This window comes from Brienomyrus brachyistius, chromosome 13, assembly GCF_023856365.1.
Source record: "Brienomyrus brachyistius isolate T26 chromosome 13, BBRACH_0.4, whole genome shotgun sequence".
NCBI classification, from domain to species: Eukaryota; Metazoa; Chordata; class Actinopteri; order Osteoglossiformes; family Mormyridae; genus Brienomyrus; species Brienomyrus brachyistius.
Window position 1 is genome coordinate 5429390 of NC_064545.1, and position 18142 is coordinate 5447531.

Consider the following 18142-nt stretch of genomic DNA (forward strand, 5'->3'; position numbering starts at 1 on the left):
TAGGTATAGTACCACACCATATACTCAAGGACCAAACTGTTGTAGGTATAGTATCACATTATATACTCAAAGACCAAACTGCTGTAGGTATACCACAACACTATGTACTCAAGGACCAAACTGTTGTAGGTATAGTATCACACTATATACTCAAAGACCAAACTGCTGTAGGTATACCACAACACTATGTACTCAAGGACCAAACTATTGTAGACATAGTACCATGCTACATAATCAAGTACCAAACTGCTGTACGTATAGTACCTCAGTATATACTCAAGGATCAAATTGCTGTAGGTATAGTACCACACTATATACTCAAGGACCAAACTGCTGTAGGTATAGTATCACACTATATACAATGATCTATATGTAATGGCGAACGGCGTCCGTGTAACGCTTTCCTTCCCAAAGCATATCCAGGAGTTTTACCTTCTCCTGAGTGGTCAAGGTCTTCCTCTGGTGCTTAGGCTCACAACTACCAGAAGGCTTAGAAGATGCAGCACGCTTGGGAGCCATCGTAGGGCTTAAAACAAAGCTAAAAGTTCACAAGCGAAGTACGCGATACGCAGAGAAAAATCTGCGATATAGCGGGGGTGTGATAGCTGAACCACGATATAGCGGGGGATCACTGTACTCAAGGATCAAACTGCTGTAGGTATAGTATCATACTATAAACTGGAGGATCACAATAAAATGGAATGTATGACATCACAGAATACATATATCATAACTGGAAACGACTGTTTTTAAATGGAATATCTACATACTGTAGGTGTGCAGAGGCCCATTATCAGCAACAATTAGTCCTGTGTTCCAGTGGAATGTTGAATGTTGTGTTTGCTAATGCAAGTTTATCATTTTAAAAGGCTAATGGATCATTAAAAAACCAATTTTGCAATTCTGTTAGCACAGATAAAAATTGCTGTGCTGATTAAAGAAGCAATAACACTGGCCGCCTTTGGACTAGATGGGTGTCTGGAGCATCGGCAAATGTGGGTTCGATTACAAGCTCAAAATGGTCAGAAACAAAGAACTTTCCAATGAAACTATATTCTTGTTCTGTGAACTTACAGCTATTCCATGTGAGAAATTGGCAGGGAGCTGAAGATCTCGTACAATGCTGTGTACTGCTCCCTTCACAGAGCAGCGCAAACGGGCTCTAACCACAACGGAAAGAGGAGAGAGATGCCCCAGGGCACGAAAGAACCAGAGGATGAACACATCAGAGTTTGTAGTTTGAGAAACAGACGCCTCTTAGGTCTTCAACTGGCAGCTTCGTTAAGTAGCAGCCGTAAGAGACCAGTCTCAACGTCAACAGTGAAGAGGCAACTCCGGCATGCTGGCCTTCTGGGTAGAATTGTAAAGAAAAAAACGTATCTCAGGATGGCCAATAAAAAGAAAGACTGAGATGGGCAAATGAACGCAGTCACTGGACAGAGGAAAAACATGCTGCGGATAGACAAATGTAAGTTTGAGGTGTTCAGATCACAAAGAAGAACGTTTGTGGAGATGCAGATCAAATGAAAAGATCATCTGTCTAGCCTGGTGGAGGCAATGTGATGGTCTGGGGCTGCTTTGGTGAAGGGAAAGTAGGAGATCTGTACAGGGTAAAAGGGATCTTGAAGAAGGATGGCTGTCACTCCATTTTGCAACGCTCTCCCATGCCCTGTATATAGTGCTTAATTGGAGCCAATTTTGTACGACAGGACAATGACCTGAACACAGATTCAAACTGTGCAAGAACTATTTAGGGAAGAAGCAGTCAGCTGGTATTCTGTGTATAATGGAGCCACCAGCACAGTCACCGGATTTCAACTCTATTGAGCTGATATGGGAGCAACTTGACCGAATGGTACGTAGGAAGTGCCCATCAAGCCAATCCAACTTGTGGGAGATGCCATCAGATCTCATCAGATTAACTCAACAAAATGACATCTAGAATGCCCAAGGTCTACAAGGCAGTAAATGGAGGACTCTTTGACAAAAGCAAAGTTCGAAGAACACAGTTATTACTTGAATTTTAAAATGATTATTTCTAACTCCGTCAATGGCTATTTCCTATATTCATTTAGCCATATTTCCTATTCAAACTCATTTCATGTGTGTTTTCATGGAAAACAAGGAATTTTCTAAGTGACCCCAAACTTTTGAATGGTCGTGTATGTATAGTCTATGTTTGCTCTAACAGCAGTGCAGTATTAATACGCCATACAGGGTCTTTAAAGCAGTCTAGCACAGTGTGCTGGAACAAAAGCTACCAGACAATCAGCCGCTTAATCGGCAGCCTGAAAGCCCTCCGGAGCATAATAAAAGCTCTGCCTTATGGGCTTAGACCTTGGAGCTTCTCTGGTCCTCTCTAAGTGCCCCAGGGCTCTCCAGAGGGTGTCCAGCACAAGCTGAATTAATGAGGGCAACTGGTGGGGGCAGCTGAGTGAGCCCTGCCAACAACACCCACCCCCCCGCCCCCCAAAGCTGACATCAGGCGGGCGGTTTATTTTTCACAACAGCCCCCGTCTGTCCTGGCGGGGTGAGGGAGAGGGGCGGCCTCTCATCAGAATGGTAAATGGCCCGTGAAGGACACCGAGAAGCAGAGGGAGCCCCCTTACGCGGTGTCTGGCCACTGCCCCCGCCAAGGCCACCTCATGGGCCACCATGTCTCGGTACAGCACATCCATCAGGGGGGTGTCGCTCTGTGTCACAGCCACCATCTCCAATCGGTCACCACCCCCAGTGCATGTGTGATACTCAGCAGAAGGACAGTAAATAGCCCGAAACAGCCACCCACTTCGACTGGGGCAGCAGGAGGATGCTGGGGATGATCTCAGTGGCTGATAATCTCTTACAGTTGGACTATGAACATCTCATAAGGGAGATTCGCTGTACATCTGAATTGTTCCCTCCAACCCCCCGAACGTCAAACCCTAAGCTCCATCTAGGACGTTACGTTCCACAGCATCAGACAGCTCTGTCTCTAGAGGTTTGGAAGCCAATGTTCCCCATCCATTCACAAACAATAAAAAATATCTACGTCCCCAGCTCAGAAGAACTACAAAGCATTAATACTGATGGAACGAATGAAGCTTCAGAAAGCACATACCTGTAAGTGCATTGTCAAGACACTGGCCGGTTTCATACTGGATAATAATGCTGTCTAGACAGCCATGCATAGAATGTGGTCATCCACCATTACACTGATGTGTATGTCAAATTCATTTGTAAAAATGTATACCCAAGTGAAGATGCACTCCATTGATCAGTGAGCTTTATCAGCAAAGGTCACTGAATGGATGAGAGGGCGGAGCAGGGGGCGGAGCAGGGGGCGGGGCAGGGGGCGGGGCAGACAACAAACCAGCAGCACAGTGCCAGAGTAATTCGATTGCATGCTTCAGAAACACCGGTGGATAATAAACAGATGTGATGCTTTATTTTCAGATCTGGCCCCAGGCACACTGATATTTAATGGAAGTCTCAGTAGCTTGTTTCATATAATTATCTGTTTTGAAACAACCTAATTTAATTAATCAGTGATGAAAGAGCTTATTTCCAAGGACACTGCAGAATGCAAAGGTTTTTAAAAGTGCTTTGTTTCTTTTCGATGCCACAATTAATTGGTGAACCATTTGGAGAGATTAAAATTGAAATATGAGCGGATGCCACACTTTGACCTGACATTCGCACGCTGGTCAGAGAAACTGATCCAAATGGGATCTTTACTGCTGAAAAGTCGACACCGCGGAGAAGCAGGGAAGCATGTGTGCCTGCATTCTCCACATCACCTGCGCGGCAGGTGAGACTGTTGGGTGAGACTGGAGGCTGCAGTTGAGTGCCTATGGAACAACCGGAGCTGGACGTTACCCCCCGATGCTGCTCTTCACCCCACCCACATTGACATACGATGGGATTCCATATTAAGGTGGATGAAAACATAAACGGGCACATGGTATACAAAGAGCCCAAAATGCATTGACTATGAGTTAATATACAGCACACTCAGATGGTAGCTAGAACCGGGTAGGACCCACTTTTGCCCCCAGAACCACTTTAAGGGCAGACAAGTTCAGCAAAGCCTTTCTTTGCAGAACTGAGTTGTTAGGAAGAATACAGGTGAAAAACTGTCAGCTTAGAGTCATTCTCCTCTGATCCCCCTCATTAACAAGGTCGTTTCAGCCACAAAAATGCCATTGACAGGATGATTGTTGTTTATTATGCCATTCTCTATATACTCTGGACAGTAGTGTGTGACAGTCCCAGGAGGGTGACTGTTTCTGAGATGCTGGAACCGCCACCCATGGCCCAGACAATAAGACCACATCCAAAACCACTTACATCGGGCGTCTAATCTTTTCTAATTCTTAAGCAAACACTAAGTGACCCTCTTGGCCCCGTCTGCTTGCAGTGTGTATTCAGTTGCAGCTGCATGGTTCTCTGTTTGCAGGATCAGGTTGTTTGTGTTAACCAGCAGATGTACCTAATAAAGTGACCACTAAGTGTACATGCAGTGAAACTAAATGAAAATTCACTGAAAATTCTAAATATATTTCATATTATGCAAGTACATTTTTCCCTTATGTGATTTCAAGGCTACAACTTTTGCATTATTTACCAAAAGCCCACACTAGCTCTAATTAATAATATATAGTGCAGTGAAGTTAATTTCCTGTCAAATGAACGTTATCTATGAGTCCAGAACCCTCCCTCCCTCGCCACCCCACCCCCCACCTACCCTTCTGTATAACTAAATGCTAATTCTCATCTTGCAGCATCAACAGAGCTAAAGTAGTTCAGTATTACTCTCAGGGCCCAAAGGCGGGCAGTATGAAAGCGGAAGGCGGCGGCTCCCGTAACTTGTAGCAACCAGCAGCCAATGGGAGCAGCTGAAGCGGCGCAGTCATGGCGTTGGGGCTTCTGGGGGCACGAGCAGCAGGCACGATGCCGCCGAGAGCAGACACACATCCTGCTGTCTCCTTGAGCCAGAAAAGTAACTTAATCAATGCCGACATCCCCCCCAAGCATTTTTGAGCCGCGTGGAACACTGCCTGTAACAGAGCAGGAGGGGGCACCGCTGGGCATACAGGTGCCTGGACAGAGGAGTTTCCACACACAGTGAATCCCACATTCACAGGCTTAATGAGTCACTGCAGAGTTGCGCTGTTGTATATGAGCAAAGCCGTAAAGGCTGTATAATTTAGGACTGATAAACCTACAGGTCTGTGAGAAATTCTGAAAACTTACACTTGCATAAAAATTTGGTAAAAGCCATAAAAGCAATGTATGCCAAATTATTAGCAATAAAATGAATAAGAGTCAAATTGATTAATGAATAACGATAAAAACAGAAGAGGGTATCTCACCATGCAAATCCAATTCCAATGCTTAAAGGAGCAAAATGTTTTCTCCGAGCCCAAAACTCATTGCTCAGCTCCACGGATCTGCATGAACTTCACTGCTGCATCCCTGTCTCGCTGTAAGGGCTGCTCCCAGACCTCTGCCTCACTGTGAGAGCTGCCCCCAGACCTCTGCCTCACTGTGAGAACTGCCTCCAGACCTCTGCCTCACTGTGAGCGCTGTCCCCAGACCTCTGCCTCACTGTGAGAGCTGCCCCCAGACCTCTGCCTCACTGTGAGAACTGCCCCCAGACCTCTGCCTCACTGTGAGAGCTGCCCGCAGACCTCTGCCTCACTGTGAGAACTGCCTCCAGACCTCTGTCTCACTGTGAGAGCTGCCCCCAGACCTCTGCCTCACTGTGAGAACTGTCCCCAGACCTCTGCCTCACTGTGAGAGCTGCTCCCAGACCTCTGCCTCACTCTGAGCACTGCCTCCAGACCTCTGTCTCACTGTGAGAGCTGCCTCCAGACCTCTGTCTCACTGTGAGAACTGCCTCCAGACCTCTGCCTCACTGGGAGCGCTGTCCCCAGACCTCTGCCTCACTGTGAGAGCTGCCCCCAGACCTCTGCCTCACTGGGAGCGCTGTCCCCAGACCTCTGCCTCACTGGGAGCGCTGTCCCCAGACCTCTACCTCACTGTGAGAACTGCCTCCAGACCTCTGTCTCACTGTGAGGGCTGCCCCCACACCTTTACCTCAGTATGAGGGCAGCCTCTGCCTGACTGTGAAGGCTGCCTCCAAACCCCTGTCTCGCTATATGTACTGCCCCAGACCTCTGCCATGCTGTGAGGGCTACCCTCAGACCTGTGCTATGCTGTGAGAGTTGCACCCAGACCTCTGCCATGCTGTGAGGGCTGCCCCCAGACCTCTGCCTCACTTTGAGGGCTGCCCCCAGCCCAGCCAGGACCATTCAGCCGCAGCTGGCAGAGCACCGTACCTGTACGGGATCCAGTCGGAGTGCAGCTTGGAGCTCATGTCTCAGGCGTCGTAGGACCCCCACGCGGAGGGGCAGGACAGGCAGCAGTGGTCTTGGTGACAGAGAGCCGGCTCGACCCGACCATCCTCTGCCCCGGGAAGAAAGCAAAGCCGTGTGGATCGCTTGCGCCTCCCCAGCCTTCCTGCTTGGTGTTGGGGGGGCGTGTGCAGTGGGGCGATTGGGGAGGGGGGGCCAGAGGGGACTAGCCAGCTAGCCCTAGGATCCAGAAAGCGCACCTGGAGATATCAGCAGTAACTCGGTTCGATGGCGAGCTCAGCAGATGCTGTTTCCTCTTCCTCTCCGTGTCCTCTTTCCCACTGCACACGCTCTCTTCGGCTCCCTGCTTTCTCTGCCCTACTCTCTCTCTCTCTCTCTCTCCACCTCCTCGGCTCACTCAATCGCTCGCTCGCCCTCCCCTCTCTCTCTCTTCCCCCTCAAAGGAGCATCCGCTTCACCAACATCCCAGTCAATAGGAACATCAGGTAACATCAACCCCTTTTTTGTCACAGTCCTCTCATGTCCCAAGTCGCACTCCTGACACACACACGTGCCTGTGAGCACTGCGGGCTCAGATTTATTCATTAATTCATTAGCATGGGGCACCAGGGGGCAGTCCTTATTACCTCTGATTTATCACGCTCGGACCAAACAAAGACTCGCTGTACTAACGTCCCGCAGATGCCCTCTCAAAGACACATCTGCAAGTCCTCCGATGTTTAATTAGTAGCAACGGAGCTCGAGACTGACAAAATCCCAGAATCCTGTCAACAACGCGTGCCCCTCCCAACCTGCAATGCTTTCCTAATGCATATGCCATCTTTTCAGGGATTCAGAGACATTTGTCTCACGCGTTGCCAGCTCAGTGGAGTTCCGAGCACCGGCGATTGGATTTAGCTCATCGCTAGTCATGCACGGGATCCCCCTGCTGGGTGAGGCACAGAAGGCTGGACGCAGGACCCCGGGCACCGCATGCTGCCTCGCAACACTTACTGCCGGGCATGCGTCAGGGTGCGAAAAGCCATGGGGCATCACGGCAACATGTGTGGATCGCAACAGAAGAAATCCTGAACTAACAGTACTATTAAACTTTAAAAAGGACAAATTAAATATCCATTCATATCAGTCAGTAACTATAATACAGACCTAGAATATTTGATGCTGCCTTTTCCAACAGAGCATTATTACATAAGCTGTGAACAAATGTTGAAAAAAACAATGTGATTTGACTTATTTGATTTCTACTTCACCTAAAAACTCAGTCAGACCCCCCCCCCCCCCCATCAATCACACACACTCTGCAGTTTCAGAGTGACTGGAGATGCCTGATTCAAGGTGTATGCAAAGCACTTTACGTGCACAGATGCAGCAAACCCTACCAGCAGTCGGTATGTCTGCTGTATTACCGGTAAGGACTGCAGCTGCATTCCCTGCGACGTTACCGTCCTCGATAACTGGCAAGGTTACTGCAGCATGACTCCCATACGAGACTCTCATCTACAAAATGTGAGCAACCAATTTTCACTCATCTGATATAAAGTAAGAGGGTATGATCACGTAGGACATGATGACTGTGGAGTAGGGGTGCAGTAGGGCAGATTCAGGGGGGTCATGAATACATTAAATTATAAAATTACATAATGTTGGGGGGGGCAAAGTAACATTTTTCTTCTGATGCTCCATGGGACACAAGCAAAGCAACTACATGTGTTCTGCTTAGTGATTCAACCACTTGCTGTTCCCTTTGTCAGGCCCTAGGACAGCCATGTCTGTACTGAAGCGGTGTAAGAATGATATGGTTCAGGGTTCCACCGTGTGTATCATGCTTCTGAAAGCATCATTTTCCTCAGTGTTACAAAGTTCCATGTCTTTGCAGATAAACAAACAAACCGCATTGGATACTTGTGTTTTCGGCACGTTCAGAATCACTGTTTAATCCCGCGGGTCAATGTGCCGTGTGGCCTGGGCGACTGTGTTCCGAGATTTGTTGTGTTTCCAGAAAATTTTACTCAAGTGAGGCACAGCTTACGAAACTGGTCACTCTTACAAAACTCGTGAAACTCCCGCTTCCCAAAAGCCTAAAAATACATCCATGCGTCTGATTTTAATGTTACAGGGGATGTTGCTATCTCTGCCATGGAAAATGCGCTGCAGTTGGTAAGCCAGGAAGCATGATAACAGGCTTAGGCAGCTACAGAACAAGCCAACTGCTATTTACTGGCCTTTTACAGCTACCGCCATCTACAGGTGGTAAGTAGGTACTGAGAGGCACTGATGGAACGTTAATCAAACTATAGATATGGGTAAGAATACATATAAATGTCAATGCAAAATGGTGAAAAACAGAATTGCGACTCGACAATTAATTTTAGTATTGTAGTGTTGACGTAGCTCTCCTGGACACAGTAGTGCAACACCCTCCTACATTACCATTTATGATAGAAGTGTTACTATTGACTGAGCAGCAGGTGGCGTAGTAGTTAAGAGCACTGACTCCTAACCTAAAGAAATTCCTTCAAATAACGACATCAACTCAAAACGCAAATAAAAAAGTAATTCCAGTGCTTTTGAAGCACTGCTAAAAGTTTGGCAGTGATCCCACTATTCAAACGCAGCTGCCAGAAAGGTGATCATTTTCCCTGGATGCGCTATGGCCCACACCGCCTGCAAACACATGCACGCACGCATCACAAACACGATGACTCCAGATGACTCTAGAGCAGAGCTCTTTGGGTAAAAACGACAGCTATGCCCCCTGTGTGAGGCACCAAGCTCCTCTGCCTGGAAGTCGCACAACTAGGGATCGAGGAAGACCCTGGAAAATGGGAGCCAGAGCACAAGCTCTGTGAGATAAAAATACACACGGCCCGGGATATCCCTGCCCAATTATCTGTCACAGAGTCGCAGCTCCCGTTTCCGGACATGGAATAACGGAAGCTGAGGACGAAACTGAGCCAGAAAGCCGAAGAAACGGGGCACACACTCACACACACACACACACACACACACACAGACACTCACACACACACACACAGACACTCACACATGGCCTGCTGGTAAATATTTGATGCCTGTGGATGGATGCCAGTTTCTTGGGAGACAGCCAGCAGTGAGCGTCCCTCAGTCGCGCGAGGCAATGGGCACGGGGGTGCACGCATCTGACTGGCTGCCTTTGTGTCCCCCAAGGGTGAGATGGGGGGAGGCGTAAAGAAGGCTTTAAAATAACAACCTGAATGGCACTGTGTCTGGCGGGGGGGGGGGAGGGGGGAGGTACAAGCTAACCCATTTTCAATTTCTGAGGGGGAAGGAAATGAAGAAATGTAAAAAAGTGACAGCCGCCCACATATTTCAGGAAATTATATGCTCCCCCCTGCCCCCCGCAGCCCTGGTGGTGATGCACCATTCTGCAGCTACAAGCAGACCTTTAAACTCTGAATTAGCCTGACCACGAGGACTACATTCATACAGGCCAGAGACTGATCCCTTCATTTGGAAATGCTTAATAAATTAATTGAACACAAGCTGAGGCCTTCAAAGGGACTTGGACTGGCTGCTTAGAGTGATGTTAATAATCCATCAGCCTGACGAATCCTGTGCAGTCACAGCAGATTCCTTGTCCCATCTAGCAGAAAACCACACCCCTCTCCCTATCAGCCAGTATCGCATTATCTTCTGTTACCGTTTACTCCCCATTGGCTCTGCAGTGCCCCCATGAGGGCTTAGCAAGTATTGCAGCATGACAGACAGCCTGAAGTTCCATTTAGTGGCTGTAGCTATACCTAATCACAATAATCTGTTGAGGGTACATAATATAAAAAATTAAACTCAGTGAATAAATAATTAAAATATGCATCACCAGAAAATAATCATTAAGAAAAGATAATCAATGCGAGTTAAATGCAGCAGCGCATTCAAAGCCAGGTGTGTGGGCGATGGCGAGAGCAATCTATCCCGGTTTACCGCTGAAAGGCGACTCATCTCATAAGACGATATTCAGAGGTCACTTGAAGACTGGAGTGGGAATACATTAAAATGAGAGCTTGTGTGTGTGTGTGTGTGTGTGTGTGTGTGTTTTTGTGCAGGTTACAATCGTCCAGGTACGCCCCCACCCAATGCCACACGTCCCTCTCCAAGAAACGGCAGCCATGGCAACAGTGCATTTCCTCGTGCATTGATAAGCCGCTAATTAACCAGAGCGAAAGAGTTCAAAGCGGAGCGGTGTGTGGAGTGATTCATTACGGAGCATGCTGGCTGCGTGCATGTGTGTGTGCGTGTGTGTGTGTGCGTGTGTGTGTGTGTGTTTGTGTGGTCCAGGTAGACATTATATTGTGGGGACCAAATTTATTTGACGTATTTTGACGTGGTGACCATATTGTCGATCCCCTCAAGGGCAAATTCCATTTTATTAAAATCTGTGACTCAATCAAAAACTAAAAATGCCAAAAGACTTGTATTGTCTTTGGTTACTTACAGTCATTGTTGGGATTATGGTTTTGCCCATAGAAATGAATGAATGGTCCCCACAAAGGTAGGAGTACAGGTCTGTGTGTGTGTCTGTGTGTGTGTGTGTGTGTGTGTGTGTGTGTGTGTGTGTGTGTGTGTGTGTGTGTGTGTGTGTGTTAAATGGACCCCCACTGGCACAGGCATCCTCTGTTTTTCACGCCAGGCGGGGAATCTGTGGCCGGAATTAAGAGAGAACGTCTTCTAAGGAGGATGCCACAGAACTCACTTTGGACATTGTCATTTTATTATAAATAAGAGTAAATAATATTAACGCAGCTATACTCACAGTACTTTTTTTTTTTTTACAAAAAATAACAGAAGAGCACCTTTCAGACAATGTCCGCCATCAAGGGGAGGACACTTAGAGTCCAAATGATTGGTCCAGGTTGGGGGCCCAATAGGATTTGCTTTCATGGGACCCGAAATCTCTAATGACACCCCTACCCTGAAGTGTATGATGGTATTCAATTTGCTTCTTTTTTAAGCGAAGTTTAATTCATTTTATCAGGGCTCCATCCACATGATACGTTTAAAATCATCTGCACTGATGAGATATCAGCACCAGTGTAACAATCCATGCGTCTTCTATCCACTTATTTTAGTTTTGGGTGGATCTCATGCAGCATAGGGTAGAAGTTAGGGGTACATTTGGACAGAAAGAGACTGCAATCAGAGAACCCAGAGGAAACCTGCATGACATAGGGAAAGCATGCACCATGCATGGGATTCGAACCCCCAACCCTGCTGGCGTGAGAGTCATCGTGCCACCCCAAGTGAATCCAGTATGTGTGACATCTCGGCTGCCATACAGCCATTGGTACTTTGGACCTTAACCAGGTGTGGATTACCACATGTCCATTGCAGTCCAATGCAGGCAGTTTGACGCAGTCATCCATGCAGATACACATTCAGTCATCACCTTCTCCCAGTTTGACGTACGGTGAGCATGCAGTCCCCAGCAGGGATGGGATGCCTTTCAGCTCACTGGGACGTGTTGGAATAAGGTGTCGTGGGCCAGTCTGAAAGATCTGCACATACAGGGCTCACACAGCCAGCTGATCCCCCGCAGGAGACTCGAGGAGAGGGAGCCCCGTGCCATGCTCATGGCAGTGGTATTATTAGCTTCCCGTGAGCGCGGCATCACCTGGAGCAGGACCAAGGTCATGATTCCGGGACACATACTAGATTCCTGAAGGAAGCGCTTAATGGCTGTGCCAGAGGCCTTTGGAATGAGGTCAATAGCTGGAATCCCCGAAGCAGGCAACTCCCCCTCCCTCATCATCTGTGTGAGAGAGCAGCTCTGGTGATGGGCTTTAGCAGTCACCCGCCAGAGGCACGCCTGGGGGTGGCCAGCTGGACCGAGGCCCTGCACACCCCCCTACAAACCTCCCCTTCAGGTCTGGAGGCCTGAGGAACGGACACTGTGAACGACAGGGGCTTGGTATTGCACTGCAAGCTGATCTCCTCCACTATGTAGAAAGGCTATGGCCTTTCTTCACGCGTTATCTCCAATGCACCAATGGGGGATGAGTGAGGAGTGGTATGGTGTCAGTCATCACATTACCTCCTTGGGCGTGCCCACACATGGCAGGCACAGACAGACAATCAGGCAGGACGTGAGAAGGGCATGAGGTATAGCGCCCTCCATTTTCAGAACGACTGCACACTGTACCTTCACAACTTTGGGAGTTCTGATCACAGGAAACACTGAAATGCTGGGTGAAGGTACCATAAGAAATGAAAAACTGTCTACAGGTAGACCTACCATAACACATACTTTATTTCCCTCTGCCACAAATAACTCTTCTATGACTACACAGGAAGCCAAGTTACCCCCATAAAATTGCCTTGAATAATTAAATTAGTAAATGTATCAATGCAAATGAATTTTATTTGTGATTAAAATTGTAATCTGTCTTACTAATTGAACCACAACACTCATCATTTCACGGAAGTTGCTTCCAACAGTATATACATAAATTTCGCCCTCGAAACTGTTATAAATACAGCCCACAGACACCCATTGGCGCTGTGCTTCAGTGGAAGTGTATAGGAAATTCTACTCTTTGTTAAAATGGTGAATAGACATAAGATTATTGGACAATATCCTCCGATTACATATTTTCGGAGTTCAGTGATTCTTAGTAGACTAGATTGGTAGTTAGCTAGCTAACTAAGCTGTGCAAGAGGTTTCGCAATAATATGGCAGCTAATGTTGTCGACTTTATTCTAAAGAAGTCATTTTGAAGGAGACAAAAATTTACATATAAATAGCTGACCTACTAACGTAAGTAAAAAAAAATACATGTTTGGTCATACTGCCAACTGTCCACACGGTCCTTCTGCCTTATTAAAATACCATCCGCCACTGCCCTCTGTCATTCTCCTTCCGCTGTCAGGTGCTTCTGGACTGAAGAAGCAGAGCCCTGAAAAGGTCTCCTCCATGAGGGTAGGACATGGTAGCGACAGACTGCTGTCCAGCTGTCCAGGACCACAGAGCCACCCCTGGATGACGCATGCTTATCATCATAGGACACCATATGGCTGTCCTTCACCTCAAAACCCACATCTGCTTCCCCTCCAGTCCTGACATCACCCCTTATTTATCCCGCTGCTTATTAATGCCACAATGATCTTCTGGATCAGACATGATCCTCCAATAGAACATGGTACTAAAGTTCATGTTTACAGCCAATGTGGAAAGATTTCTCCACAAGGGAAAGACAGTGACACCTGGTGGACATATCTTGCACTTGTTTTTTGCGCAGTACCTGCAATGGTCATTAAAACATATTATATATTCATTCTTGTGCATTTTATATTCATTTTCCCCCAAGTGTATGATGCCATAATTTATTTTTCTCAATTCTCCAAAGCCGATTTAAAAATTCTAAGTATAAATCTTAGAAGATTTCCCGGCACCTTATAGAAATTCAAGCAAAGAAGTCTGTGTTCAGTTTAGCAGTGTTTTCTACTGCAGTGATGTGCTCTCTCTGCATTTCCCAAGGAAGGTTCCGGCAGAGGGATCCATCACTATTAACCTGGTAATGCCTCAGCACCCAGCCAACCCCCACCCCTCAGTGGACCAGCTCAGATCACACAGCTACCATTCAACAACACAATCCATGAGCAGAGGACGGGTCTCTAATAAAACCATGGAAACAAAGGCCTAATTACCCCCACCAGGAGCGCATAACTTGGGGGGGGGGGGGGGGGGGGGGTGGAGGTAATGTTGGCACGCACCAGCACAAGCGTTCCTGAGCATGAGCGAACATTTTCTCAGTCACTCATTCCACACTCCATCGCCTCCTGCAAACCCTCTTCAAACCAGAGTCGATTACAGATATCCTGCTGTTTCACAGTGTATAATATCCCAAAGCAAACCTTTAACTTTATCTCATCCATCCATCCTATGACCATCCTTTACCCGAAAGTCCAAGGCACAAACTCACAGGAATCCCGAAGAACGCACACTCACAGGACGCAAACTCACAAGATGCACACTCACAGGAAGCACACTCACAGAACGCACACTGACGCATGACGGGCAGTTTACAGGCACCAATTCCACGGAACCACGTGCCTTAAAAATTGTAGGAACGAGCCACAGATCCCTACATTCATGTACAACTTCTTACCAATTTTGCACATCCTGGATACAGTTTATCCCCAAAATTCGACTCCATTCTGACAGACGGGTCCTATGTTGAAATGTATGTATGTCAGAACAGGATTATTGCACTGACTTTTAGGCATGAGAATGACACTGGGAGATGTATGTGAAGCTGAGATCATATAACTACTTTTCTGTGGAAACTAACGTACGGCGCACAGGTAGCTACTGGTCATACAGCTGCCCAAAATGTATTTTTATATGCAATTTATTTAATATATTTTTGAAACTTCAGTGATACATGTGAGTCATTGTAAGTCTCATAGGTTGTAAGTCAGGGACAGTCCTTTATTTAATTATTTTATTTAATCTTAGATTATCGGATGTTTGTTAATATTTTATGCCGTGTCTCTTAAACTCATGTCCTCTTTTCACGGTCTGGAGCTAAGCAACTGTGAACTTCACTGCATACTATGCTGAGTATGTGACAAAACTTTGATACTTGATGGAGAATGGGAAACTCCTCACACACACAGGGCAGATGTTTGAGCACAGTGCTGCCACCGTGTGGCCATCCTGGCATTACGCATGGACTGTTAATGAGTGATTTTCTATCTCTGCATTACTGACGGAGGGTACCCCCGCAGCTGGTTTAGGATCTGAAGCTGTCTGCCCCACTCGCCATCATTTCAGTACGTGAATAAACCGATGATGAATGATTATTCATTACAAATTAATTATAGCATAAGTCTTATTTTTAAATAGCCCCACCTTGCATTCACCGGCCAATCAGGTAGCATTTCTCTCATGAATATTAATGAGGTTTCATGAACTACCCTATAAGCTGAAAATTCACCTCTCGGGCCAGGACCCTCCACGCGCTACAGATGACGCTATGTGCTCGAACCATGGCAACCATTTTTTTGTGGGTAATTATCCGTCTCGTGGCAGCTGTTAACGCAGACCTGAGAGGCCCATCTGCTGATGGGTCCTATGCATAAATAATAAGGGCCACTCGAAGGTGCTGGAGGACCTCCTCGCCCACCCTGTTGGTACTGCTCCGAATGCGGACAGGGGGTATTTAATACTGACGAGCTTCGATGGCACAGAGTACTTTAACAATTCATTGCCCATTTGCAAAATTGTATTTTATTTTTACCATTTTTTAACTGTTTTTTATCGTTATCTTCTGTCCATGTGTTTAAAATCAGATTGTTAAATATCTTTCGTGTACATATTTATATTTTATTTATCACTGTTTCTTGCGCTATGACTGATGATCTCAGCATATGACGAAGGCTCATACTGCTGAAGATTATGCGATAATTTGACTTTGACCTGTAGGCTGGAGGAATCTAGTATCCTGGCGGGACCTGTGTTCTGTAGCTGTAGGGTCCGCAGACGCAAATCAAGGTATTAGAGTTTATCGTTACCGAGATCGAGCAATGGGCCTCATCAGCCCAAACCTCACTCTGTGTGTGTTGAATTTGCTCGCTCCGTGTGTGTTGAGCTTGCTCGCTCTGTGTGTGTTGAGCTTGCTTGCTCTGTGTTGAGTAGGCTTCCCCCAGGTTCTCCAGTCTCCTCCCACAGGCCAAAGACATGCATTTATGCTGAACAGTGCCCCCGAATAGCCAGCCGTGTGTGATTCCAAGGTTGGGGGGTTCAAATCCCACCCTCACTGTGTGTATATGTGTGTGTGTGTGTGTGTGTGTGTGTGTGTGTGTGTGTGTGTGTGTGTGTGTGTGTGTGTGGCGCTTGCATGCACTCCTTGTATCGTGTGGGATTCCTGTAGGTATACCGGTTTGCTCCTGTTGTCCAGGACTGGTGCCCTCTGCCATGTGCTCTGGGGTTCCTGTTCAGCTTCTCCCAGACCCTGCACTGGTCCCAAGATTGATTCCATCAGACATCACAATTACAGTTTGCAAGGGACCCAAAATGATGTGTTTCTTTATTTAAAAATTTTAAAACCATTGTTGATTATTCACTGATTATTCCTGATAATTCCCATCTTTCAGAACAACCATTCATCCATCCATTTTCTGAAACCACATATCTTATTCAGGGTCGTAGCCTATCCTGGAGGCTGCGGGAACAAGGCAGGGAACAACCCAGGATGGGTTGTGGGTGCCGTCACAGGGCACTCTCACACCATGCATGCCTATGGGCAATTAGGGAACTCCAATTAGTATGTTTTTGGACTGTGGGGGGAAACTGCAGTACCCGGAGGAAACCCCACGACGACATGGGGAGACACTCCACACACATGGAACCCAGGCGGAGACTCAAACCCAGATCCCACAGGTGTGAGGCGACCACTGTACCACCATGCCGCCTCTCATCAAAACATTTAGGATTCCAAAGGTTTTTCTCCACTGTAAAGCAGTGTATTCTCATTAGTAAAAATGAGCACAATTCACTCATTATTTCACAATAAAATCACCATCTCAGGTGCTTTAAAGTCCACAATTATGTTAAAATAACCATAGAAAAATACAAATGACATCTTGATTTGGAAGCACCAAAATTATAAGATGTTTAATATGTTTTGTTGATTTTTTACAGTTCAACTTGAAAAACTTTTTTTGGTAAAAGAGCTCGCCTATTCATACTTATCCCAAAGGAGGCATAAATTACAGAGGCAAATTTAAAATAAATCGCCGGGGATGATTTTTTTTTTTTTTTAAATGCTTGGAAAAAGAGAGAGTAAAAAACAAGGAGAGCTGTAATCTCACACCTTTTGATTTGATCTAATTCTCTTTGGCAGAATCCATTTATCTGATCCTGCTCTGCCTTAATGGATTAATCCCTCCTTCTACCACCCAGCCAGGTAACCATGACAGGGACACGGGAACCCTGTAGGATGTTCCGTCAATCCACACCAAAACCAGCATGCATCCAAACCGATTTAAACAGTTAAACAGTGGCTAAAACCTTCCTCAAATAGCCATCAATGGTGCCTGCAGCTTCCATGGATCAGAGATTAAAGTGGAATCCATAGCACACACTCTTATTATCCTATGTTCCAAAACGTAGGCAGATAAAAGGATAGGAAGCTTCACACCCCCCACGCAACGCATGGGGGGGGGGGGGGGGGGCAGGACTATGAGCCGCGCTGGTGACTCACGTGCAGCCAAGGGCTTTTTTCCTCCTACAGCTGGGAATTCGCCGTCATGTAAAGTCATCCCGTTACCGCCAATCGTGTCACTCCAAAACAAAGCCAGACGGCTGATGGGTAAACTGACGTCACCCTGCATCTGAAGTGGTCTTTAACATTAACACTGTGACTTCTCTTCCTTCTCATCCATTTCCCATCCTGCTTTTCCAGTACAAGGTCGTGATGGGTCATTCCCGGACAGCACAGGACACGCACACAGAATCACACACCAAGTTCCTGTAACTGCTAAATGTTTTTGGACTGAAGATGGAACCCAAGTAGAGAGTAAGCAGGGAGAGAACCTCAAACTCCACACATACAAGCGTAGGGGCAGCCTGTGTCTCAGTGGGCTAACTCTGCGCGCCTGTAATCAGAAGGTCGCTGGGTCAAACCCAACCTTAGCATGTCCTTGAGCAAGGCCCTTAACCCCCAGCTCCCAGGAAGGTGCTATGGGTGGCTGCCCTTTGCAGACAACTTACTCTATAAACGAGAGCAAGTTGAGGGAGGTGTGAA

The 18142-nt window shown here is 46.8% G+C and overlaps 1 protein-coding gene across 5 annotated transcripts in view; it reads right to left on the reverse strand.

Moving 5' to 3' along the window:
* Window positions 1-18142, reverse strand: part of tub (TUB bipartite transcription factor) — a 69351-nt gene that overhangs the window by 19186 nt on the left and 32023 nt on the right. Inside the window, exon 1 of one of the 5 annotated variants that reach the window (XM_048972277.1) lies at window positions 6324-6925. The exons of 3 other annotated variants lie outside the window; for them this stretch is intronic. In XM_048972277.1, the coding sequence (XP_048828234.1) occupies window positions 6324-6361 (38 nt within the window). In that variant the 5' untranslated portion in view covers window positions 6362-6925. Of the gene's footprint in view, window positions 1-6323; window positions 6926-18142 lie in introns of those variants that run through there. One more of the 5 variants, XM_048972278.1, reaches the window with a different exon arrangement.